The sequence below is a fragment of the Dermacentor silvarum genome, chromosome 1 (genome assembly GCF_013339745.2).
Source record: "Dermacentor silvarum isolate Dsil-2018 chromosome 1, BIME_Dsil_1.4, whole genome shotgun sequence".
Classification (NCBI taxonomy): Eukaryota; Metazoa; Arthropoda; class Arachnida; order Ixodida; family Ixodidae; genus Dermacentor; species Dermacentor silvarum.
In genome coordinates this window covers 227,620,591-227,648,171 of record NC_051154.1, presented here as the reverse complement: position 1 = coordinate 227,648,171, position 27,581 = coordinate 227,620,591, and the positions used below count along the sequence as shown (strand labels likewise).

Below are 27,581 nucleotides of genomic sequence, written 5' to 3'. Positions count from 1 at the left end.
TTTGAGTAATTTGCTTCTATTTAATAACATTAAAGCATATTACTATTTAATATAAAGTAGTTTAAACAAAAATAAATTACTAAGTGTTTTTTTTTGCTAATGTAAAATTTAGTTTACATTTTAGACGAGTTATACTTGTAGTGTCTCACTCATCCGCCACGATGCGCTAGAGTCGGCATTTTTATGTGAACCAATCATCGTCTGCCTCATCTGAAGTAAGGAAATTCGGTACCCTTTATCGTTGCCGTCATCCTTCCTAAAGCCAGTGCGGAAAAGTCTGGCGTTGAAAAGTCCCCATCTGATACCGAAGAGGCCAGTCTCGTATTTATTTCCAGATCCTCTGCAGAACACAAAAAGGTAACGCTTATTTCGTCTACTTTCTGCCGTCCGGCGAAGTCTGTTTTTGCTTCGGTAAGGTTAAACCACGTAGGCTCTAAGCCTACGTGGTTTGTAGCTGTTAGCGGTGAACACGGTGGTCATCCTTTTTTTTTTTTTTTTTTTTGTTATCCTTCAAGAAAGCACGGAGGCCAATGACGCCGCTGAAACACGTCCTATTAGATCTCTGGTTAAGGACGTGGTAAGCTCTGACAGTTTATACCTACATTATGACCTTCGCGAACCCCACTACTATCTTGTATGCTTATGCGAGTTATGGCTTTCATTTCCTCAACAGCTAGTGACCTGAGCAAGCCGTCTTAATTCACTGCTCTCTTTCCGTTACGTAAGCTGCGGCCGTCATCCTTGCTCAGGAAAACCTGTCGGTAAAACATGTACTAGTCTTACGCTTTGCTTGCCATCCTTTTCGTACTCTTTCCGTGATCAAAAGTTGACCGCGGCTCGCCCAGAACGAAAGCTGCGGCAGACTGTTTACTGTGACGTTCTTGTTCCTCTCAGCTCATCGCCTAAAAATGTTCCTCCTCGAATGGCTTGGCGGCGTTCTAGGCTACTTGGGTAAGTTTCTGTTTAACCTTTTTCATGTATCGACTTGAAATTAACCACTGCAACCATCAAGGTGGAGCTGTGTTGTGTTCGTTCGTCAATCGATCGCGGAATTTGCGAATTTAGCCGCGAATCCCTTGTGTGGGTAGGACGAAAAGTCGCGTGAAGATCGCGACCTTTTCGTGTAGTTCTGTATCTTTAAGTGCATCGGATGGACTATCGTTGTCCGCATTCCCTGCTGACGCCTGTTTGTGATGTACTCCTGCGGAAACCGAAAGCCGCGAATGCAGTAAGCTTTCAGGAACGTGCGAGTGGGGCGTATTTTCTCGAACGATACTTACCCGTTTGTCTAAATCGATTATCGTGCGGTCGCCTTCTTGCAGCAAGATTGTTGGCACTCCTCCGAAGTTTATCTTGTGCCCCGGCCCCGTGCATGCGACCTGCGGCCACTTTCGCAATCCTTGGGTGTTTTCGGTGGTTGGGCATCGCCGGCGCTTTAAATCGCGCAGTGCACCACGACGGCTCTTTTCTCAATGATGTCAGTTGCAAATGAAGTCCGTAAAGTCCCATCCCCTGTGGCGCTGTTTTCACCTTGCGACGATCGCGGAATGAAATGCCTTGAACCGCGATAACGTAGGACATTTACACGGATCGCCTACGGACACCAAAGAAGGACCCATCACAATAAGTGCCCTGGCCGCCTTGTGGGCTGTGTGTATTGTGCTGCACACATACCACATTGTTGGGAGTTAGCTCTGGAGGCTGCACACTGCATTAGAACTTGCTATCTTGCTTTTTGCTAATTCTTTATAAAAACTCTTAGAGCTGGATTGAGATGTATGTGTGGCTAGAAAAGTTTCTCTCGTTGGCTCTCTATGGTTTAATTGGAAGGTACCGTGTGCATTCGAATTACTGACGCATGCTCTTCTGCGTTATGTGCGGGTTAGCAGGATTTTTCATGAGGCCTCTTGCAGAAATGTGTTCCCAAGAATTGTTTTGTACTGCTTCACAAGACCTGCTTATAGGCCGCTTGTGCCGCATGCAAGGCCGCGTGTACTGTAGACACAACGTTAGATGTAGACTCAAAGTAGGAACAGTTATTTGTTTTCAAGATTGCCTGAAATTAACGTTGCTTTTTGAGCAGCTCAAAACTTTTTATGTATGAATGCATAGTGGACCATTTGCTTGCAACTCTGAAAACTAACCAGATTTGCAGCATTGATGGTACAACATGAATCTAGTTTAATAGCTAACATGAGTTAAACCGGGGAGACCTGTTTGAATTTGGTGATAGTACATTCATGGTTAATAAGCAATACATGGTGAGCCTTCTTTTTGTACCTGCTGTTGTGGTGGAGTTTCTACATCGTTCTACTCCTGAGCAGTTGTAGTGGTCGCGTTTTCATGGGAGCAAAGTGCTAGAACTCATGCACTTAGATTTAATTGCACGTTAAAGAACCCCAGATGCTCAAGATCAATCCATAGCTCTCCAATTCACCATCTCGGACATTAAATTCCATAAATCAGTTAACCTTCGTTTTGTATGCTGTAATAATGTTGCGTTTGCAATTTTTGAAATACCTAAAGTCTAGGAAATTTTAATTATGCCACAGTACTGTGGCTTCAGAGGATGACCCTTTATTGGTAAATTTTATACTGGCTTGTCAAGATGACATGTGGAGCGTATGCAATTGTTACTTAGCCTCATCTCATCACTTTGCCAGGCTATTGGGCAATAAAATTGTTCAGGACCCTAATGGACTTTTCATTTTCTGGCATTCTGAGAAAAATGTAACTGTCTGTCTAGTTCTCGTTACATTTCCAGAAGCATCAAATAAGGTAAATAATTTGCAGAATCAACACGCATCTTGGAATCCATCTGAAGTGATGCTTTCATGATGTCGTTAATCAAATGCTCTAAATGTAGCCATTTAATTACTGGATCTTTGGCTTAAAGAAAACTGGCATGAACACATGTGCTCTCGCGCACCTTTGCTAGGCAGTGTGACACGCAGCAATCATCTCAAAGAGCTAGTTGGCGTTCGCGTGATAGCAGTATGCAGGCTATTGTGGCCTAATGGTTAGAGCTTTGTACTGTTGTGCTGGGGGACAGAGGTTTAAAATCCCACCATCGGGCACGTAATTCAGTTTTTTTTAAGTTTGAGCTATTTGGCAATGCAGCAGCAGCTTTGATCAGGAAAGTAGGGGAGGGTTCTCGAAGAAAGCTTCACTTTAAGAAGAAAAAAAAAGCTACAAAACGATTTAAAGGTGAGAATGCAGCACCACTGGGTGTGCCAGTACAGTTTGGTAATTGGTTAATTCATTTTCCTCTGTTTGTAATGTTAACTTGTAAAAGATGTGCATTCACTCAGCTATGCGGATTAGTGGGTGTCATTCTGCTGCTGTGAATGTCATATGTACAGGCTAGTTTCCACTCAACTTCTTGTTATGGAGAATGATCCTGCCTGTCAACTGACATGGTCACTATGCTTCAGTATCGCTTTTATTGCGATATGAATTATATGGACACTCCAAGCAAATTTTTGACGCCGCCATGAGATTCGGTATATATTTAGGTATGTGTATGCTATATGCCATGCCATGCTTTACGATATGCAGTGTATACGGTTATATTGCCATACCATTCTATCACTGAAGTTGCTCATACCAGGTCTTACATTCTTGACAAAATTATTCCTCGGGAATTTGAGAATGGCAGCCTACAAAAAAATGTTGTGAAACAAACTGCTGACAGCACATGCTTTTTATTTGAGTAAGTTGCACTACACAGTTAAATATGACTGGAGGATGGAATAACACATCTAACGAAGTGCAGAACTCAAGATGGCAGCTAATAACAGTTAAAGACAATTGACATTTACTCAGACATGAAAGACCTCCACTTTTCTTGTTAACTAATAGTTGTACTTAGGGAACACCAGAGCAGAGAATTAATTGAATCTGATCATTGAGCTTCACATGTTTGCATGTTTCTTACCTGCTTCAAGAGAACTACACAAAGCTAAACAACCGAGGCAATACAACACGTAAACCTGGTACAGGTGGCTATGTTCAAGCCTAGTCTTCTGTCTGCTTCATCTGTTCTAAGACGAATTCTCACCTCTATTGCCATTAAATGTCAGATCACTATTTAAATGCATAGGAACAAATCAACTTATTTTTTAAAACTCTGCTAATTGCCAGGTTGAGATTGGTCTTTACATTCTAAAATGAATGCAAAAAGTATGTGAAGTCTTTGATGCATATTGTGACTCTTGCAGATCGCGCTGCCGTGAAGTGTTCATGTAGCTGTTCTACAATGTAAAATTGCACATTTAGCGTGTTAATCCTACATGATGTGCAGGTTTGGCATAACGTGTTACTGTTGAGCGGGATGCTTTAATGTCTCCTATGTTTCATGCTCTGGTAGGTAACATTGAGCTCCATCTTAAGTGTCAGTTGAAATCAGGCCTGCAGCTGCTGCTAGGTGTGCATGTGTGTGTGAGAAAGCTGCACTATTATTCCATCTATAGCTGTAGAGTGATAACTGGAGGTGATGTGTTTCGTTCCATTTTAGTCGCAGGTGAATGAGATGTAGCAGCTGTAGTGTTAAGTATGCTGTATTTAATTCGGTGTGTGGTGCATTCAAATGCGCACAATAGATAGTAGCCTGTTCACGGTAGTACAGCTGGCTGCAAGGTTCTCGGGTACAGGTGTCTACATTTCCCTTCTATAACCTCGTTTGCTTTGCTCAATATATACACGCGTTGTTTTGAGATTCAGTTTGTGCACAAATTATTTTTAGGGGGTGGGGACTTTGAATTTCATGATAGGGGCAGTAATGGGATTGGAAAATGGTTCAGTTTCTTCATTTTTGAAGTTTGGCAATGTTTATCGTAATGGCCATGGCTTGTGAAAATGGTCATTATTTCAGCATACTAGTACCACTTAAATGATCCTTGCTCTGTTATGTGTCAGCATATGTGCAGCACAGATAGCTAGCATGGGCAGAGCTGACATGAGTAAGATCATTGACTGTGGCGTGCTGCAGCAATCCTTTACTGCGTAATATTTATTATATAGTATTTACACTGCTGGAACAAGGAATGAAAGTGCTCGGGAAGCTGATGGTGGAATTTTTACAAGCACACCTGAAACATTTGTTTGCAGCTGTCTGCAAAGTACAAGCTTCGTTGAACTAGAAAGTATAGAAGCACGTAAGCTTGGGCAAGTTTGTACGACTTCATGATGTAGCTGCACAGTGCGAGAAAACACGCAGGCGAAGAAAAGACAGGCATTATATAAGAGTATAGATACACGGTGTATACGAGGTCTGTTAGAAAAGTATCCGACCTTTGGCCGAAGAAAAAAAACTGGCATAACTGGAGCATTGGAAACCTAATCACCCTCAAAGTAGTCTCCTTGGGACTCCACACACTTCTCCCAGTGGCGCTGCCATTGTTGCAAGCATTCTGAGAAGGCCCCTCTTTCAGAATGGAGTTTAGCCCAGCTGTCGTTGCAGCCATAATGTCCTCTCTTGTCTGAAATCGCGCTCCTTTCAATGGCCAGTGGAAATTTGGTGCCATCTGCTGTGCTGTCCTGTAAAGGTTACTGCATTATTAAATAATTGCTATCTGGGTTGTGCGGGCAGTCCATACAATCTATTTTTCAGTTCACGTGTAAACCAGAGGGGGCATTCCTAATTGCTAGGGTACAGTGCTGTACAGACTTAATAAGTGTAGTACAGGTATCTTTTACAGTGTAGAGGGACTTGCCAAATCGGTTGTAAAGTTTTGGCTCGGGCTGGTTGGTTAGGTTTCAAACTGAAAATGGTGTTTGTCATCTTCCTCGTCGCCGTCTCTCGTGCTGTTATCAGTATGGAATCAATTATAGCAAGCATGTGGCCTGCGTTGAAAGCTTTGGAACTAGGCATGCCCCTTGATATATATATATATTTTTTTTTCTCTCCTTGCAGGCCTGTGGAAGAAGAGCGGCAAGCTGCTCTTCCTCGGCCTGGACAATGCCGGCAAGACAACATTGCTGCACATGCTCAAAGATGATAGGATGGCCCAGCATGTGCCCACGCTGCACCCAAGTAAATGTCTTGCGTGTTTGCTTGCTGCAGCAGTGCTGTATGACGCGCACTTTGCAAACCAGGGATAGTGGACGGCTGCTAAGCTGCATCCACCTTGAAAACTGTAGCCTGCTGTCTATAAGAACAGCCCTTGTTCCAGTCTTGGCACCCCTCTTCCTCCTACTTGATTTTGCGTTGAGATACTCATTCGATTGTTGAAAAGAACATGTAAACTGGGAGGCATAAGTGGATTTCCTGCTATGGCGAGTATGATAGCACGACATCATTCAGGCGAATTTGCACTATAAAACTGCAAAAAAAAAAAAAAATGAAAAGGGAGGAACATAAGCACAATGTCAGCTCTTCATTAGCAGAGGATTTGGGTCCTTCTCCGCTAACAACAGCTGATTGTAGCACTTGCGTCCATACCTTTCATCTTCGTTCATTTGGAGTATTATTCACCTGAGTAATTATGCATGACTAACTAGCTCAAGATATTGTCCTCAGTAGTGCTTAACTTTTCAGTAGTTTACTTGTAGTAGGTAGCGCTTATTCCACGAGTAGCTGCCGCTGGAGCACACCCAGTGTGAGCCAAAACTCGCATGTTTCCTTCAACAGTACAGCACATTGTACGAACTTCAACAAATGAAAAATCGTAAATGGAGACTTCATTACAATTAGCGTCACTTTATTTGAAAGGGTGACATTTCAGACTTTAATCCCATTCTTTGCCGTACATGTACTGGCAATAAACTGGACAGGGTAAATATAATTCAGCTGGGGGAAAAGTGTCATACTATTACACAATGTTATTATTACACAGTGTATTTACACAATGTCTGCTGCTGCCACTGCTTTGTGTCTTTATTCTCAATTTGGTGATTTTCATTCATGTAGTATACCTCATTGACTCATGCACGATTCACACACTTTTAACCTTGTTGCGTTTCTTGCAGCAGTAAGGCTACCTTCTGACACTGTGTACTGCTCTACGGCTCCTACACTGAATATGAAACCACTGGTTGATAAACTAAGAAGGCTTATTTTCACAATTGTTTTCACTCGCGCAGAAATTGGCCTCCTCTGGTGCTCATAAAGTTAGGCATGAATGCAGGACCTACACAATAAATATACATTTGATAGTTTACACATGGAAAAATACTGTCCAAATTTTCTTGCAGCCACTTCAAGGCTATTGTTGCAAGTCTAAATACATTTTATAAACCTTTCTGTTGCGCTATATATAAGAGGGTACTTGAATCAAGAATTGGTAATTAGTACGCTTCAGCTGCCTAAAACTATTGCAGCCAATGTTTTTAGTGTGTGATCCCAAAGTAATATGGTAAAGCTCCTTGATAAGCAGTAATATTCATATTGACTTCAAAATTTAAGCAGTAGCATGCTTATTACGTCAACAAAGATGACACCAGCATGTGTCATCTCTGACCTACTTTTTAAATCTCTGCTGTCTTGTGAAAGTCCGTTGCACATGTAAGGCTTAGCACCCTTTCTTTCTTTGGCTGCATTGTTTACCAAGTGCTTAGTTTTTTGCGTCTCAAAATGTTATCAACACAGTCTTTCGTAAATCGTCCACTATTCTGTCAGAAAATTGTCACTTCTAGCTTGTTTAGGCAGTTCACGTCAAGAAGCAATTACCCATGTAGCTCATCCGTAAGATTGTTTAACGTTAACTTTGAATTTTTTGCTTTCTGGGCTGCAGTATGTTACTTGGTGCCAGTGGCATCCTGCAGTGGAGCACAAGGTTGCTAGTGTGATCCTCATCCACTGTGGCCACATCCTAATGAGAGCACAACACAATAAAGTCTTTGTATTCAAATTTTATTGTATTGCAGCTTTCATAGCCGAAGTGTTGCTTCTAAGTAAAACCTCCTCAATTAGTTATACAGCTGTCACATGTTCATTTTCAAGGACCATTGAAATCCGTGAGCCTGAAGGGCTCCCTTTTGTGAGCTGCACAAAGGAGCCAGTTAGGCACACAAAATTTAATTGCATTTGGTTTCAGTGAATTGAAAGGGAGCGTGGAAAAGGAATACACCCGAACCTCGTTATAGCAAAGTTGAAGGAGGAGCTGACATTACTTCGTTATATCAATTATTGTCATTTACTGCAATATATGCCCAATTGCGTGCACAATTGTAAACATGGAAATAAGACGGCCTTGCAGCCCGCAGAACCGCTTTACGGCCATGCATGCGATGGAATTTGAATAAAACAACAAAAGAATCTTCGACACTTGCAACACGTGACTTCTTAGCACCTCACGCGACAGCCTTTAGATAGCTGCCTTCTGTACCATTGTGATAATCTTTCGCTTCCCACATGGCTCGTCACGGTCAAGCAGCACGTGGCACACAATACAGCGCTCCGCTGTGTAATCGAGGAGGCAAGCAAACTTTGCCGCTTCGGCTTGGCTCAGCCGGTTTGTGGCCTTGGAGATTGCACCGGTGCCAATGCCATCTCGGAGGCCACTCCCAGCTGCCAGCCCACGCGATGGCTGCAGTGAGAAGTGAATGCATGACCTGGGCATCACCCTCTAGATTGTGCCAGGGAGATCTCGAAGGCCAGGCCTAACTGCGGTTGCCTGTGTGGCACGTCGTAGAGAAAGAGAAGTGAATGCACTAATATATCGCGCCGCTGTGCATAGCTGTGCAGCATAGCGCGATTCGCGCAAGCTTGCGCGTGATCCCTTAGTTGGTGCTGGGCAAATCTCGGAAGCCACGCCCAGCTGCGCCTGCCTACGCGGCACACCGCGCAGTAGAAATTAATGCACTGATCTTTCACACCGCCGCACAGCCAGGCACGCGCAAGAGAGAGAGGTCAGTCGAGACTTCATTAAAACGAGGTTTTAAATTTAAACATGGATCTCTATGGGGATTTTAAGGGGAAATTGATTTACTTCGTTATAGTATTCATTATTTTTCGTTATAATTTGTTATAACGAGGTTCGAGTGTATTGCACTTGTGTACATGCCATTGGCATAGAATAACTAGCACAATTGCTTCGCTTTAAATTTCTGATATAGGCTGGGGATTGCATTCCTTGTGAATGTTATCAGTGGCTAATATGAAATAGGAGTAAGGATTTAGTTTCGCATCCAGAGCTCAAATTCTTGCTCAAACAATATTTCTGCATGCTGATGTTACTTGAAGCCTTTTGTTTGATTGATGGTTGGAGTAGCAGCACAAAATGCATGAAACAAATTTTCCACATTGAGTTAGGATATGGCTGAAATTGGAAGTGCGTACTTTGCATGCATTGACTGCTCTTGAACTGCTGATCAATTTACCAGCTTACTAGGACAAATATTTTGTGATTAATTTGTGTTTATGATGCCCATTGTGTTTTTAATGTTTGTGCAGCCTCTGAAGAGCTGTCCATAGGCAACATGCGTTTCACCACTTTTGACCTGGGTGGCCATCACCAAGGTGACTGCTTTTACTATCCTTGCATCTCCGAGTATCGTTTTCAGAATGCAGTAAAAAGGAATGTGTTTGTCATAATGTCAAAATCTTACTGTCATTGTTCTTGTAAATCTTTTTTTTTTTGACAGATCATATTCAAACAAAACCACTCTACCATGCTTCCCCACATTGCTTCTTGTTCATTGTTTTCTTTTATGTGTCTGCCATCGCATCATTTGTGAGGTTTCCAAGTTGCGATGTACTGTTATTCAATGGCGTCCGACTATAAGCTGGCTACCAGCAAAAAACATCTGCATGCAAAGCTTTTAGGAAGTACCGGCCACATTAGCATACAATAGTATGAGGATGTGGAATTTTGTTTGTTTTGCTGTCTTGCAGATTGAAGTGTATTTTCAAAGTGCAACATACGTTTTGTGTGCACTTCCGTCATCAGGAAAGAGGCAAAACGTTACTTGCCTCACGAGGCACATGTCACGCAGGTTGCCTTTTGTCTTAGCATGGGCATGCAGCTTCTTGCTTATGTTCCCATTTTCTTGGCCTCTCCTTTATGCCAATGCCCCTTAGTGCATATGTTGTCCAGCTTGTACCTTTTCGCCTTAAGTATTATAATCACCTGTGTGAAACATTACAGTAGTAAAAGCTTTCTTCTTTCTTTACATGTGCATAGCTCGTAGAGTGTGGAAAGACTACTTCCCTGCTGTGGATGCCATAGTTTTCCTCATTGATGCCCATGACAGGGAGCGATTTCCGGAGTCCAAAGCAGAGCTGGACGTGAGTTTTGTTGTTTTCTACCATTGTCCAATTTTGCAGCCCCTTACAGGTTGTCGGCGTTCTACAGTTTAACTGTCGTAAGTAGGCACTGCTAAGTACTGAAAGTCTGTTTTGCAAGCTTCATACATAGTGCTCGCAAATACTGTGAAGGCTTGGCATTCTTTCAAAACTGCCGAAACTTCTGTGCATTACATGTTGTCTGGCAAGGTGCTATGCATCCTGCAGCCAGGCACACAACCATTGTTATGCAGCACGCTGTACCTCGCCAATGTTGATCATTCCCGGCACATGACCAAATAACTTATATATTCTGTTTCATACATAGCAGGTGATGCTATGAAGGCTACTTCTCTCACTGCTAGCATTCGTGACTAAAAATAGTGCACCACATATGAAATATGTTGGTATATGTTGTGTGCGGGGATGTAACAATATCGCATATTTTTACGTTGCCAAATATGATGTAATTACTGTATAACGTTCGTCCGTACATTTTGGGGAAAAAAATTGGTGAACGTATGATCCAAAGTTACAAAAAAAAAATCCAAGACTCAACTGTAGCTGCAATCTACATAACACAAAGCATTGCACGAATCATTACAGCGTGAGACGCCGACGCGCACCAAACCTGTGCAGCATATGTTTGGGTTATCGCCCATTAAAAGCATGCAGTATACACTTCCAATGATACTACATCACCTGCTCTGTGGAACAGATAGATGAAGATGCTTATCGCAATAGAGTTGGCAGTGATAGCTGTGAATGTGATTTGCGATGTCCCACAAGGAGATTTGCTGGTACCAGGAGAGAAAAGTGTGTGCGTGCCGGCATTTTCATGTGACATAGACAGGCGAGTACTGCGGGGAATCTTTCCCGGCGGGTGCCTTCTGTTCTTGATCGCACATGCCTTGTGCCTTTCCTTCTTCACACGGGATCTGGTGGCCGGAAAATGTATTGTACGATCTCAGTTTGGCGATGTATTGTACGTTGGTGTAGAAGGATAGCATTTTCCGGGAACGTATTAACTGGTAAAAAAAAACGGTATTGGGTCAATTTTTCTGTTCACGATCACAAACGGTGGCACTAGGAAATCGTGCCAAACCAGCTCGTATCAACGAGGTTCTACTGTATTACGTGGAAGGCGTTGCAGATCTGAACCCATTTACCACAGAAAGAGTGGAGGGACTTGTTTCTACAACTGGTGGCCACAGTGTTACTGCTTGTGCTCGTCACCAAAACAGCATGTCGCATAGTGGAAGCACAAAGGGGCTCAAATACTGTAAAACCCCGGTGATACGAACCCGGCTGGTACGAATTTCGGTGTGATACGAATTCGTAACATTCCCCGGCCGAAATACATTGCTCACAATACGAAAAAAATCGGCTGTTCCTAACGTGTTGCCGCGCCGCTACGGATCATACGAACGCGTGAGCAACAGCGGCGGTGGCCGAGCCAGCGGGGCCACTGGCACAGCGGGATCTGGGCGGGATCCATAGTCGCCAAGCAACCGACTACGTGGCGCGGCTGCGCAATCTCATTGTCATTGTCTCATTGGTCTTCATGTCGAGCCGACTGGACCGCTGCTGCAACGACGACCGAGGCGCAGCCCCGACAGTCAAAACGCTCCCTGCACTCGACGGGCTCAGGCGTTCAGTGGCATGCGAAAACATTCCCAAGATCACGTGCGCGCACTTATACGCCTTTCAGAAGGCGATCATTGACGATTTGGACAAGAAGAAAATGTCCCGTTGATACGTTTTTCAAGGGACCGCGAAAAAAAAAAGAAAAAAAAAAGCCGCAGTTTCGTCCGAAAGGTGAAGCAACGGGTAACGTAGCAGCAGCGTACGAATTGACCTTTGCACTGTCTTTCGCTTCAACGCGAACTAAACGTCGAAGGCACAGCGCATACGAAGCTACTGGCACTAGGCGCACTTTATCAACATCGCAGATCATTTTGACGATAAGGTCCGCGCGGGTGCGTCGTATCTGCAACGTGCCGGTTGCTTGTTGCAATGTGCAAGTTGGCTGCACCGCTAAATGTACGTGATCGCCACATTCAAACGCAATGTAACGTGCTGGTACATTATAGATTGGCGAAGTATCACGGGGAACGCCCCATTATTTGAACGCGAAAGCATTTGCGATGGTTAATTCGAACATACCGCGCACCGACAATGCTCTCAGCAACGTGCCAAATCACGTGGCGGCACCTCCGACCGCATTGCTCCGACACCGCCGTAGAGCAAAAGCTTAGGCGAGACCCCTCAACGCCGCGCAGAGAAAAAAAAGAACCGCGGCGTCACGCCAAGGTCGTCGTTTCTGCGTGGCGCTGGAACACGCGTATACGTGCCGACGTCTCGGCCAACGCTCGCTTCAACAGTAGAAAACGAAACTTCAGGGAGTGGGCTAAGCGGCGCCGGGCCGGCGGGAGCGGTGGACGCGCACAGAGACATCAAAGGTGAGGGGGCTACGAGGGTGTTGAGAGGAAGGGCGAGGGGAGCCACCGAAGCGACAGAGTTGCCAAATCCGCTTCCCTGCTGCCCTCCTCCCTCACCTGCGACAGTCCCAGCGCGCGTCTGTCGCTGTGTCGCCTCTTCCTCTTCACAACCACAATCTCTCTCGCCGTGCCTGCGCCGCCCGCTCCCTGAAGTTTCGTTCCTGCCGTTATCGCGGAGCGAGCGCGCGCAGTTTAGTGGCCCTCGCTCAATATGTGCTTGAGCGCCGCGATATTTCACGAATCGCACCGTTCGTACGTCGTGCTATGGTGCACGAATATTTCAAAAATAAGTCCGTCTTTTAATTCGAACAAATTTTTGGGCCCCTTCGAGTTCGAATTATCGAGATTCGACTATACATGGAAGTCAATGGCATTTAGGTCGGGACCGCAAAAACGCGACGTAGCAGCCGGGAAAACGCAGCAGCGAGGAAGGTATGAATGGGATTCCACTATTCGTAATCTTTTCTCGTAAAAAATAAATTCATTTTTCTTGATATTGTGTATGTTTTGATGATACGAATTTCGGGTGATACGAATATTTCACGCGACCCCGCGACATTCGTATCACCGAGGTTTTACTGTAATGTGATTTAATGTCGCCTGTTGTCCACAAGGTTGTTGTTGTAATATAATAGTTATTCCATAGAAAGCATTGCAATCACAAATAAGTGCACACTCGGAGTGAGACTTCTATGAACTTGCTACTTGCATAGCTTTCGCAGTGTTGCCTGCGAAGTATGAAACTGAGTCTAGTAGATCCCTCAGTACATGGGGTGCTATGCACGGGTTGCCAAGGCATGGTACACGTTAGGTTCGACAGTGTGGGGCTTCATTAGTTTTCATGAAGCAACAAAAGGAATGCAGCAGACAATGATAACCAGAAACTTCATTGAAATGGTCATTTACCACAAACTGTCACCCTCATTCAATTTCTCTGCAGTGACACTCGCATGCTGCTGAGCGACATATGCCAACTGACACTAATGTGGTGTGCATGAAAATGGCAGGTGCTCTTAGCATTGTATCCACTGTCAGAAAGTGCTCAGAGGAAAAAACAGCACAAAAGCGTTGCTGATGGGTTCCCAAACTTTCTGGCCTTGGGGAGACCCACCAGCAATACTAGGGAACTTTGTGTGCATGTCACTTTCCTACCTCAATTCTTCTTGTGTACAGCCTTTTGATAAATGTTCACAATGACTCAAATGGCTACACTTAGTACTAGTCAAAATCGTGATTTGGGTGAGTTGGTTATGATTTGCGAAATGGTTTTTGCGCTAAGACGTAGACAAATAGGGCGGAAGGGGGTACAGGACTGAAGTCTTGTACCCCGAAACATATTGCTTGCTCAATTGGTGGTGTCCGAAGTGGAGCCCCTGCAACAGCTCTCAGAGTCCGATCTCAAAGGCCATGTATTTATGTACTGCAAGCACCGGAAGAAAGCTGGAAGCGCATGATGGCCACCATACTTCTGACGTCACACCCAAGATACCATATACAGTAGAACCCCGCTGTTACGTTTTTCACGGGACCGTAAAAAAATAACGCAAGAGCCGGGAAACGCAAGAGCCAGGAAACAGGAAAAATTGAGAAATGGGAGTAGTGTTGAACTGCACACAATATTATTTTAATTCTTACGTGCGACAAAAAGTAGTTTCGCTCGACAGCCGAAGTATCGATTGCGATGAGCTATACAAAGTAAGAATAGTAGTTTTATCGTCTGTATAAACTTGTAAACATTCGGTTATTAACTAATTAACAAACATGCTGTCAGCGCCCACAGGCAAACATGAACACATCACACTCGATGAGAACGCGGACGCGTGCAGTTAAGCGTCGCTGCAGAAGCGAGCGAAGTGACCTTCGTGCTGTTGTCTATCGCTTCAACCCAAACTGAGCGCCGAGAACACGCAGCACGCACAAAGCCACGAGCCGCCGACGCACCTACACTGCGTAGAATCTGCCCCCACGCAGATCGCTTTCAAGATACGGCCCGCGGGACCGCGTGCGCGCCGCCGCGCAGTATGATGCCAGAGCACAACGCTGCCCGCTACCCCCTCCCCCCCCCCCCTCGCTGGTGCCTCGAGCGCAACGGAAGGAGGTGCGCTTCCTTCCTGCTTTTCTTTCGCGCGCGAGACGCGGTCGTCGGCTCCCCTCGCACCCTTTCACTCGCACATTCAGCATACGGCCGCGCGGCTTCCCTCGCACGCTTTCACTCGCACATACAGCATACGTCGGCTCCCCTCACACGCTTTCACTCGCACATACAGCATACAGCGCGCGGCGACGTATGCTGTATGTGCGAGTGAAAGCGTGCGAGGGGAGCCGACGACTGCGTCTCGCGCGCGAGAGAAAGCATACGGCGACGGCGTTATCGCCCTTGGACTTTATACGGAACATCTATGAGCCAAAACCAATTTTAGGGCCGCAACGCGTCATAGACATCATCTTTAGATAGCAAAAGCGGATATCAAAGGCCATACTTTTGCTGGCGGAAACCGAAAATACGTAATAAATGTCGCCCCCAGCACTTTGGGCGGCCAATGCCATCGTCAAGCAACCAAGCCAAGCGACATGAAAAGTCAAAATGGCCGCTCGGGCCGGCGCGGTGTGGCAGTTCGCAACGTATGATGCGGGAACGGTCCCACAGTTGCGACGTAACAGCGGGGTTACCAATGCATTGGGTTCTATGGGAGCTGTGCCGGGACCGGCCGAAAACGACGTAACAGCCGGGAAAACGCAGCACCCGGGAACGTAACAGCGGGGTTCTACTGTATAGTACTCTTGTATAAGTCGCACTTTTTTTTCATCAAATTTTACACGAATCACGCCTATAGCTACACATTAACACACTGTAGTGCCACTGTGACTACTGTGTCAGATAATTCAAAAACTAGTGACAGATATGAACATATATCACTATTCATCGTCGCTTTCGCGCTAATCACTGTTGGATGAGCTCGCCTCACCGGCGCGCTCCCAGAGCTGACCGTTCTGTGCCGTCCATGGCGTTTGATAGCCCCGTGACTCTAAAGCTCTTTGCAATGGTATTCACTGACAACGAACAAAAGGTTTACCAAAATGCGAATGTGGCTTGCTGTGGTTTCATTGAACCCGGAATGCAATGGAAAATTCCTTCTCTAAATCACAAGATTGTGGAAAGGAGTGGGGTCAGATTCGCACTCGTCATGGTAATTTAGTGGATATGGTATCTGCGTTTTGATTGCAGCAAAATGCTATAACACTTCTGTATCTAGATTTAGTACAGTAAAACCTCATTAATCCGGATTTCACGGGACCGAAAAAAAGTCGAAATAACCGTATGTCGAATTACCGAAGGTATCAAGAAAACAACAAATGCTTACTACGTCAACACGCTTTTATTTACTAACTGAATTAGCAAATCCTGTTTCTATTTTGTACAAGAGCAGTGCGGAAGCTGCAATTCTCATAACTGATTAGTGCTCGCAGCGGCAAAGGGCTCGCGACTTCCTTCGCAGCGTGGCCATGGCGCGTGTCTTCATCTGAGACTCATTTTTCATTACCGCGCGCACATCCCAATTGTTTTTCACCAGGTCGCCGCCCATCGCGATGTAGGCTGTGCTGCTCTACATCGTCAACAGCGTTGCACTGAGTAAAAACGAAACTACTGCTTGCCGCAACCACCGCGGATGAAACCGCGGCCGCTGTCGACGCGATCATGAACGGTGACCTTGTGGTTCTGAAGGCGCGTGGCCAACACACACATCGAGTCAAAATGAAACTACCGTTTGCTGCTACTGCGAATGAAACCGTGGTCTCTATCGACGTGATCATGGATGACGACTGCAGTTATGAAAGCACGTGGCCGACGTGCATACCGAGTCAAAGCAAAACTACTGCCGCAACCACTGCGGACAAAACCGCGGCCACTATCGACTCGATCATGGATGGCAACCACGCAGTGAAGGCACGCGGCCAACGCGGTGCTATGCACAGCGGTAAACGCAAGAATAAAGGCTTTAAAGGCACGAAGCATTCTGGCGTTGCTATCATTCACATACAATTTCCACTGATGACCATGACAATGCGAAATCTGTCGCTTAGTTTCAGTGGACGCTAACGCTGTTATTGCTCCTTTGTGTCGCACATTTGAGGCGCTCCCACTCGCCCAGCTCAGAGAGTCGTCCGAATTAACCCGATGTGCGGCAAATATGTCCGAATTAACGGGAGTTTAATTGCATTAAATAATGCATACGCCTGCCGGGTCCAACGGACGAGTCCGAATTATTCGATTTATCAAATTAACGAGGTTTTACTGTACACATTAAAAACCCCAGGTGGTCAAAATAAATCGAGTGGTTTTCATATCGTGGTTTTGGCACGCAAAACCCCAAAATGTAATAATTTTGGTGTCAGGTTCGTACTGCCCTCACATGGAACCAAGTTTGAGAACCCCTGGTGTAGATAATGTGGAACTTGCAACTCGGGATGCTTGCTTTTGCATTTTTCATGAAGGTTTTGTAACTGCTCCACTGCCTAAATTCTGCAACCAAACACATCTTCCTATTGCTTAGTGTCATGAGTGGGCAAGGTAGCAGTGGTGCCATTATTACTGTGTATTCAGTGTGTTGAGCTGTAGTGCGCAGATCACATTACAGTAAAAGCTCGTTAATTCGAATTTCACGGGGACACTTAACGAGTTCGAATTAACCGAAATTCGAACTAACGAAAGTGATTAAAGAAAGCCACATCTGATGACAAAAAAAAGGTAGAGCACCTCTAGGTACATTTATTTGCAAAAAAAGTCCGTAATGGTTTTCTGCTTTTTGCCTCTGAAAGCGATTGCTGCCACTTTATCTTCCAGAGCTCGAATGAGCCGGAAAGCATCGTCTTCGCCTTCTTCGAAACTGAAGAAAAGCCGGGCGTGATTTCGTCCGTCCATCACCTGTGCCAACGAAGGTCGTACCGGTGTTTCACCAACATCATCATCATCATTCGCATCGTCATCGTCCACAGCTGGGTTTTCGTCTTCGCCGACGACTTGGGCGATGATTTCATCATCGGTCACGGCACCGCACACCGCCGCGCAGCTGTCGACATTCACGTAGTCGCCGAAGTCCACATCGCCGAGCACCTCCCGTCCATGAACCGGAGCGCGGACGTCCTCTTCAACTTCATTTGCGTCTGCGTTAAGGGCTCCGAAACCACAGTGCCGGAAACAATTCGCAATTGTTTCTGTAGTTACCCGATTCCAGGCACGCACAAGCATGTGCAGGGCTGTGAGCAGAGTGACGGTGTAGCTCTTCTCATTATCGGAGCACAGGAGCAACTTCTCGAGAACGTGGCGTCTGTAAAAGCTTTTCAAAACTTTTATAACGCCCTGATCCATAGGCTGAAGAGCCGCAGTGGTGTTAGCCGGAAGAAAAACCAGCTCAATGGCTCTCAACTCGACTTCCACCTTGTGCGCCGAGCAGTTGTCGACGAGGAGGAGAATCTGCCTCTTGCCGAGCTCAAACTTTCGGTCGAGTTTCCTCAGCCACTGCTTGAAAAGCTCGCCCGTCATCCAGGCCTTCTTATTTGCTGCATAGTCGGCTGGCAGCGTGCGGATGTTCTTAAAACATCGAGGCTTTTGCGACTTCCCTATCACAAATAGGGGGAGCTTCTCGGTTCCAGTCATTGGCCCCGAGCAACACCGTCACCCGCTCTTTGCAACGTTTGCCGCCTGCGCACACGTCCCCCTTGTAGGTGATCGTTTTGTCCGGCAAGAGTTTAAAAAACAAGGCGGTCTCGTCGGCATTAAAATTATCAGATGGTGCGTACCTGTTCAGGTGGTCTAGTAGCGCACCATTCCGCCACACGGTGCAGGTTTCCGCGTCTACGGCTTTGGCTTCGCCGCACACACTGCGGAAAACGAGGTCGTGTCTGTCCCTGAAGCGGTGAAACCACCCGTCCGAAGTGGCGAAGTCGGAGACGTTCAGACGTAGCACGAAATCAGCCGCCTTCGCTACAATGATTCCACTCAATGGGATATCCTGGCTCCGTTTTTCCTTAATCCATGCGAGCAACGCTGCCTCCAGGTCCGGGTGCTTTGCTGTACGAATTCTCTTCCGATCCTTGGCGAAAGTTTCAGCCGCGTATGAGGCCTCAATAGTCTTCTTATTGCGGATGTAGGTCGACAGCGTGCTTCTCGGTATATCATGCTTTTTGGCAATTTCATTCTTACTCTGCTTCCCTGCATCCACTTCCCGCAGAATTTCCACTTTTTCCTTCAACGTTTTGGCACGGTATTTTCCACGCGACGACATAGCGGCACGCGAGCAGTGGCGGTCTGTGACGGACGCGTACAGAACAAAAGAGAGGCTTAGAAGTTAGACGTTGCGATTGCACTGGCGACGGAGAGAATGGCCGATTTCGGGGTTGCCACCGAACGCACTGCGTATCCCGCTCTCCATGACGATGCGGCAGAGCATTTGCGAATAAACGCAAGTGCTGCCCCCTAAAAACACGCGATGATGATAGTGTATGTCGCGCCATCTGTCGCTTAATAGCAGAGACTGCGAGCTGGCTACAGCGGCGCGCAGTTTGAATTATCCGTGGCGGGCCGGATTAGCATTCGAAATAACAAGCTTTTCAATACATGGGGCTCTATGGAGCATGGCCGGACTGTGGCACTTAGTTCGAATTATTCGAAAATTCGAATTAACGAGGTGCGAATTAACGAGCTTTTACTGTACTTATTTCATTGCTATTTGCCCAAAGCTTTTGCAGCATAAGCCACGTAGCACAGAGCGTCGCATTGAGAAAAGATGGAACTGCTCGCCACATGCATGTGATAAGAAACTTGAGTCAAAAAAAGGAGACTTGTAGCATCCCTGCGACATCTTCTGTAGAGTGCTATTCTATACGACACTCTGCCCACCCTTTCTTTACTTGTGATGGTCACAATTATGCATACACTGCCACTTTCAGCTTTATTTCAGTATGCTCTGGCTTTGGTTTCATTTGGATGCTAACAATATTTTTGCCAGGCTGATTCACTTCACCACCATGACATTTGCAGTGCTCAATGTTTGCGAAATACTAGTTGCTGTATGGGCCCCCAACAGCAGCACACAATCTTGCCACTGTACTTCCCAGCTGTTCTGTACTTCCCAGCTTGTCTGAGATAAACAATTCAAGGCCAAATGCTTCAGAAGTAATTAGCTTTTGGCGATGAGTGATGAATCTAAGCATGTTCTGATTTTTCACATGTTGCACAGAGCCTGCTGACTGACGAGCAGTTGGCAAACTGCCCAGTATTGATTTTGGGCAACAAGATTGACAAGCCAGGAGCAGCTAGCGAGGATGAGCTTCGCACCTACTTCTGTCTTTACTCTCAAACAACTGGAAAGGTTAGTACACGTTAATGTGCATTGTTTTATGACCGCATGTTCCTGAAAAAGCTTTGCATTGCACTGGTAATATCTTAAGGATGCTGTGCTTTTGTTGTAATATTTAAGTGTTAATCATTTTATGTGGTTACAGCACTTAAATGGGTGAGGTCGTGGGAAGTTAGCGGCAGTTTCTCTATCAATTAAATTTAATTGCCAGGCAGTTTTTTTACATGATGCATATTTTTTTTTCTAGCATCCTTCAAATTTTAATGTGCACTGCTTAAAAGATGCTGGAATCATTACAAATAGAGGCCAGCCATTTTCTCGTTCTCTAGAGTTGCTGCTGTCATGAGATGACTGCATTGTCAGGTTTGACATTACCACAGGAAAGTCTCATCCAATATGAAAATGCCTTTGTTACATTCAATATTTGTTATGAGCATGTTTGTTATATCAAGGTTCAACTGTATAGGCATTACTGCTATGTAAATATGCAGTCAAAGCCATCTACAATCTATCCTGAAGTTATCAAACTCGTATATACAGTAAACCCTTGTTAACTCTAACTCTGATGTCTCGAATTATCAGATAAGTCAAATTTTTTCCCTGGCACGGTGTCAACTCCATGGGTTTTTCACCCTTTATCTCGAAACGCCACTGCGCCGAACTCCGGATATCTCAAAACCTAGACTGCGAAAATGCTTAAAAAAATACAGTACCAAAACATTTTTTTCGCCTTTTTTTTTGCACAGCTGTGGTACAGTCGAGTCCCACTACAACGAAATTCACGGAACACGCGAAATTAGTATGTACAGTCGAATCTCGATAATTCGAACTCAAAGGGACCGGAAAATTTGTTCGAATTAAAAGGACTTATTTTTGACGTATTTGTGCACCATAGCACGGATGTACGAATGGTGTGGGTAGTGAAATATCGCGGCGGGCAAGCACATAGCGAGCGAGGGCCACGAACTGCCCACGTTGGCCAACGCTCGCTTCCCGATAACGGCAGAAAACGAAACTTCAGGGCGCGGGCGGCGCCGACAAGGAGACGGGCGCGTGCGGGGACCGTCGAAGCTGAGGTAGGAGGGCGGCAGGGAAGTGGATTTGGCCTCGGCAACCTCGTTGCTTCGGTGGCTCCTTGACCTTCAACTGTCTCTGTGTGCTGCCGCTCCCGCCGGCCCGGCGCCAGCTTATCCTGCTCCCCGAAGTTTCGTTTTCTGCCGTTGAAGCGAGTGTTGGCCGGCGTGGGCAGTTTCTTTAGCCGAACTGGGCCTCCAGGCCGTTTGTCGTTGCTTCCCCAAAGTTGGTTCTTTATTCTATGGCTTCCCTCTGCGCCGCAGCGTGACACGTACACACGTGTTCCGGCGCGACGCAGAAACGACGACCTTGCCATTTGAGAGAGAGAAATTTTCGCCGCGGTTCTTTCTTTTTTTTTTTCTCCGCACGGCGTCGAGGGATCTCGCCTATTGCTCTGTGGCGGTGGCGGAGCAATGCCAGTCGGAGGCGCCGCCACGTGATTTGGCGCGCTGCTGAGAGCATTGTAGGTGCGCGGTATGTCGTGGGCTCTGATAACTTTTAACCCTTTCAGCCCCCGATTTTCCATTTCTTGCATATATTTTTTTGCTTTGCATATTTTACACCACAAGGACTCTAGAAACATGCCTGAGCAAAAAATAAGTCATTTGTGTTATTATTTGCCGATTTACAGTCATGTCGTCAAAACCGCACATCAGGGCTCAGTGGTTGCGAAAACGCAGTGAAAAGCTACTTTATTCAGAGGTGGAAAACACAATCACTGCAAACACAAACTTCACTAATTGTTCATGTGGAAGCCTCTGAAGCAGTTTCGAGCCTTGGCAAGACACAGGTGCACGTTATATTTTTCGAACATGATACGGGTTTGTCCTGTGCATCCCTCAAGCTTACAACGCTGTTCCCTGCTGTCGGTACGAAGAGGCCAGTGTCCCACTTGATCAAACCTGACGTCTTGTACAGGCCTATTTTCAGCTTATCTTGCTTTTTTCGAAGTCACCAGAGGGGAGAGTGACGGCCTTCCTCGCTTTTGCACTTTTGGCTGGCTGTCGGCTCGTGCAAGTGCTTCAGTAATATGGAGGGTGAAGTCCAGTAAGTCCAGTTCCTTGGCAGGCATCAGTCCTTCTGCAGCTGCATCACTTCTATACTCCAGCCATGCGTTCGCAACTGAGGCATTGATAACGTGAAATATCTGGCTCAGGCTGCTCAAACTCATCACCGCTGTCTGAAGATCCGTCGATTTCTCCCTCCCCATCAGACAAGTGTCCATTATCAAGTTCACGGAAAATTGCATCCGTGCATTCTTACAGATGCCTAGAACGTAAGTTCTGGCGGGAATAGAATGAATTTGTCGGTATACACGGTGTAGCGCCCACCGACGCCGCAACACTGGGCGTTTTGGTCGGCGCTTTCAGCCGGTGCCTTGGCGCCGGCTGTCAAAGAAGTGAAAAATAAGGAAGCGCAGCGCGTGCTCGAGGCACACGCTCGGCACGCGCAGTGTTGTTCCAGAAGCTTGCCACGCTGGTCGTCGCAGCCGCCGCTCGGCTCGCCGCCTTCGCCCTTCTGAGTAGGAACGACGGCACTGCTCGTACAGCCGTCGTACTACCCTCTTCCAGTGGCTGACCGCACGGTGCGCGAATCGCTGCCTGCGTTCCCGCCGCCAGCGCTACCCGCATTTCGTCCTGTGCCCGTCAGCCACCATCAGACAAGCCTTCCTCCCTCGACTTGCCCCGATACTGTCTTGTCGACCACCCGATGCGCTCCCGCACCATCCCCGACCTCCGGCTCTCCCCAGGGGTCTCTTTCGGGCGAGTACGCGCACAATGTCCTCGACACGACCATGATACCGGTCACGTCATCGTCCTCATGTCCCTCTTACAACGGTATAAGCGTGCCTGAAAAAAAGAAAAAAAAAACACCCAATGAAATCGGACGCAATGGCAAGCCGACGGCACGCCATATACAACCACAAAGCCCTGCTGTTGTCAAAACCGCACACGGAAAAAACATCTTCTTACAAGTAATATCACCATGCAATGACGCCTATTCAAGTACATGCGTTCTCTGCAATCTGTTTAGACACTATAAATAAAAACCGCAACGTAAACTACGCAGGGGTTATTCAATTATAAAAGAAAAAAAGTGCACATACCTGACGGCGCGTCTGCAATGTTTCTTGTTGTCATTTCTTCTTCCTCGTTCGACACGGCTCCGTAGAGTCAGGTGACTAACCATGGTAGTGGCACTAGCACTTTCAATAGTACGATGCGGGAAAAATACAAGCAGTTTCGGTTCTTTTTTGATGCTGAAAATTCCGATTCTAAGTCATGTCGTCATTTGACGACGCCAGGGCTGAAAGGGTTAAGATAAGGTCAAAAGGATCCATTACTTTCAAAGCAGTCGCCGGAGTCGGTGTGTCTAGCGGGTTGTCATTTTCCCCAGACGACGAGACGTTGGCATCATGTTGACAACAGCGAATGCGGCGCAGCCGCCGTATCTTGAAAGCAATCTATGCCGTGCACGAAGCGCGCGCCCGCTCAGGCCTCATCTTCAATGCGATCTGCGGTGTGGGCAAAGTGCAACTAGTGCCGGTAGAGTCGTGTGCGCTGTGCTTTCGACGTTTAGTTCGCGTTGAAGCGAGAGACGGCACGGAGCTCAATTCGCTTGCTGCTATTGCCGCGCCTTCTCATTCCAGCGTGTTGACACCGGGTTTCCGCGGTCATTGAGCGAGATGTGTTCATGTGCGTGCGTGACACCGTGCTTGGCAATTTAGTTAGTAAGCGAATGTTTACAAGTTCATACGGCCGATAAAACTACGATCCTTTGTTCGTAAAGCTGTCTACTAATCTGCTATAGCAATCGATGCTTCGCCTTTTGGGCGAAACTGCGAAATTTTTTCCTTCCGCTTGCTGCCTCGGTGATGCCGAGTGCCTTCTCCTCGGAGAGAGAAATTTATGCTTCTTCGTTGGGCGTAGCCATGTCGACCGGACACACACACCGCAGAAAACGTGTGGTGATCGCGTGCAGTCTCGCGCAGGCGCGTGATGACCACGCGTGGCTATGGATTGCAGTGGCGTAAATCGGTACTTAGAACTTGATTTTGTTTGCAAAAACCTCGTTCGAGCGGACATACGATTGTCACAGCTTTGGAAGGGCCTTCTAATTTGACTACTCGGCAGTTCCAATTTCAATTCAGTCCCAGTTTCGTTTTTGAAAACTTCGTTGAAGCAGAAATACTGAATAAACACCTTCGTTATGGAGAGACTTTTTTTTGCATTACTTTCAATGGGCAGCTGACGGGGAATTAGAAAATCTTCGTTGTGGCGGAAATTTCGTTGTAGCGGCATTCGTTGTAGGGGGATTCGACTGTATCACCAAAAAGTGAAACCAGGGCCGGTATTTTGCAGCGTTGCCTTTTCCGATTCTAATGCCTTTTCGTGCTTTTTGCACTTGGTCAGCGGTCAGAGCAACGGTCCGCTCACGTTATCAACAGGGTCAGCCGGCCGTGAGTGGTGGATGGTCAGACTAGTATGGAATAAAGCATAACGCATCGCTACAAAATACCGGCCCAGGCCTGCAATTTTGTCCCAATGCGTTTTGCTTGATTCTACATCTACGGTTCTCGGCCGGCTGATCCCATTGATTACACAGATGGAGCGTCGCTACGACCACTGACACGCGCAAAGAGTGCGAGAAAGAGTAGCGTCATCCAGTAGCGCAACGCACGGCAGGTTCGCTGTTGCCTATATATGACTAACGTGTGTCGGTTGCTGGGTCACACATAGTATTGCAGAAATGATCTACGAAAAGTACTGCTCCTGGTACATTGAGCTTGTTCATGAGGAAGTCGGCGGTTACCGGCGCCATGTTGGAAAGACGTCATGTTGGCTTTACATAGTGGTTATGCTTATATTTTCGTGAATTCGGCTATCTCGAAACTCCGCTTATCTAAATTTTTTTCAGTTCTTACTACTTCAGAGTTAACAGGGTATTACTGTATTGAACAGTTGTAATAACCCCTTGTAAATCCCATGCGATGTACGTACTACGCATGTATTGAACTCTTGTTCAACGCCACATTCAATGTATCACACTGCATTGTCGCGCACCTGCATGTGCGCTTCTCCTAGCGAGATGCACACATGCACGCCGTCAGAAATATTTAATCCCAACGAATTCGAAATGGAACTGCTTTGGCAGATACTGTCAAACAATAGATTGAATCTAAAAGGCAGTACATGCCACTGAGAAGAAAAAAAAATGAGCCGGGTGCATGTCTGTCTCGCTGCGCATATAGATGGCTCATGCAAGCTGCTGTCGTTCGTTACAGCAAGATTGCCACTCTGCATCCAGAATGCAAAAGGCCTCCTGGTCCGATTTGGCAGGGTCTTGCGTAAAGGCAATTGTGCGTGTGACCTTGACTTTCTGCCTGGAAGTGGGATTCCTCAAGAGGAAGGGCATGCGGGGTTGTGTTTGAAATTTCAACAGTTTTCACACCATGCAGCCGTTATATACTTTCCAGACACGATTGCCACCACCTGATCTATGCACCCTGCTTGTCTGTTTACAATGCCCACACCTTGTGAGGGGCCCTTTAATGTTTCTAAAGGTCATACACTGTCATGCATTATTTCGTGGTATTGTCATAAAAGCATCGTACTATGCAAATGTAACTTCAGTTGCCTAGCAAATTCCTCTGCAGCTGCTAAAGTGACTTTAAATGTTCCAATATGTTGTAATAGACCTTTTCAGAAACGTGCAGTGCCGTGCTTTCCCCTGGTGGCGTCTTTGGTGAGAGTGTGCGCCGAGCATCTGCCGTCAACGCGAATGTGAAGACGTGCGAATGTTTCTTTTCAAGTTTTTACTCAACTTTTGTGGTTGTCAGTACTGAGTTGCTGGCATGCATACTCCGGAACCTTTGGCAAGCATTTTTATTTTACTGGCTTAAGCATGCCGCAGAAGAAAAAAGAGGTGGTGGGCAAACGCTGTATACCTTGCGAAAATCTGATCGAAGACGACGTTCGCGAAATAGTTTCACTGCATAACCGTTGTGTAATGCAGTGAAGCATACAAGGTACATTGTCGTGAAAAGTGAGAATCGCGGACAGCTGATCTTGCACGCGAACACTCAGCAGCACCAATCCGCGTAACATTCTCAAAAGGTGCATTGAATTTCACGTCTTCATTTGTCGCACGGCAAGAGTTCGCTGTTGACAACTTATTGCTTTCTTTCTCCATGAGCAGAGATGCAAGTGCTTTAGTTATTGTGTGCTTTCTCATGTGATCTGCAGGGCAAGGTCCCGAGGTCAGAAATGACGGCACGCCCCCTGGAGATGTTTATGTGCAGTGTCCTCAAGAGGCAGGGCTATGGCGAAGGGTTCCGCTGGCTGGCCCAGTACATCTAGGCATCGCAAGCCCAAATGGCGAATGAACGAGAGAAAAAAAAGCAATTGTGTTGGGGGCACCTTGTGACTGGAAGAGAGTGTGGTGGACAACTGCTGTTGGAAGTACACTTCCCCCCCTCCCTTTCCTCACCTGCGACCTTAGCCTCCTGGCACACGTCGACCTCACCATCCTTCCCTACCAGATGACAAGTGGTGGGATTTCTAGGAAACCTTTTTTTTTATACATATAGGCTTCATTCCAAACCTTAGCTTCAGTCCAAACATAAAAACACACACTTACATACGTCCTGTATAAAGAGCGCTGTACAGATGTGAAGGAGAGACTTGAGGCAAAGTGATCTTGCCAATGTTCTTGTTTTGACTTGGTATGCTTAAGAAGGGAGAGGTAGGGAAAATGTGGATTGTTTTGAGTGTTGGTGCAAGACAACATGGGTGGCGGGTTCCTGTGGGCAAAAAGAATAGTTGCAGACGCTGACATGCTACTTTTTTTTTCTGTGCGGATAATTTTTTGAATACGCCTTGCATGTCACAAGAACCTGCCCTTTGGGACTTTGAGTATGTACTATGTAGGTTTTCATATGACTGCAGTGTTGACAGTAACCTTTTAACCACTTGTTTTATGAAATGGTGTGCTGCTTTGGGGAAGCATCACTGTGATGCTGTTGTAATTCTCCAGAGGCATTTATAAATGTGGCTTTGCCATTGGAGCAAAAGTCGCCTTGCAGATTTTTCTGGCGTCATCTTCAGAGGCCTCATCTAGTTCTTTTTATTGTTAAGAGTCCTCTCAAGCATGGTGGCCAAAGGTTTATACGAAATGCTTTAGAGATTCAAAGTTGCTTGTCAGCGTCCCTGTTCCTTTTAGAATGGGAAACATGCTGAAGCAATGGTGTTGTCATGAACATTTTATTATAGTTTCTGCTCACTTTTTTTTTTTTTTTGTTCTGTTGAAGTGCTTTCCTCCCCCCATTTTTTGTAAAGGACTGACTACTGTGTACATAATTGCAGTCCCAGAAATGTGAAAGCTTGACTTGCTAGATAAAGAAAACCATTGCCAATGCTACAA

The 27,581-nt window shown here is 46.2% G+C and overlaps 1 protein-coding gene across 2 annotated transcripts; it reads left to right on the top strand.

Moving 5' to 3' along the window:
• Nucleotides 1-202: 202 nt before the first annotated feature.
• Nucleotides 203-27,581, top strand: LOC119436863 (GTP-binding protein SAR1b). Of its 2 annotated transcripts, XM_049660052.1 has the most exons (8): nt 231-357; nt 516-577; nt 895-951; nt 5,915-6,034; nt 9,395-9,460; nt 10,125-10,228; nt 19,965-20,096; nt 26,405-27,581. In XM_049660052.1, exons 3-8 carry the CDS (start codon nt 909-911, stop codon nt 26,516-26,518), a joined length of 579 nt encoding a protein of 192 aa, XP_049516009.1. In that variant the 5' UTR covers nt 231-357; nt 516-577; nt 895-908; the 3' UTR covers nt 26,519-27,581. The 2 variants fall into 2 exon arrangements, with proteins under 2 accessions (XP_037559810.1, XP_049516009.1); XM_037703882.2 differs by lacking the exon at nt 516-577 and having other exon boundaries at nt 203-357.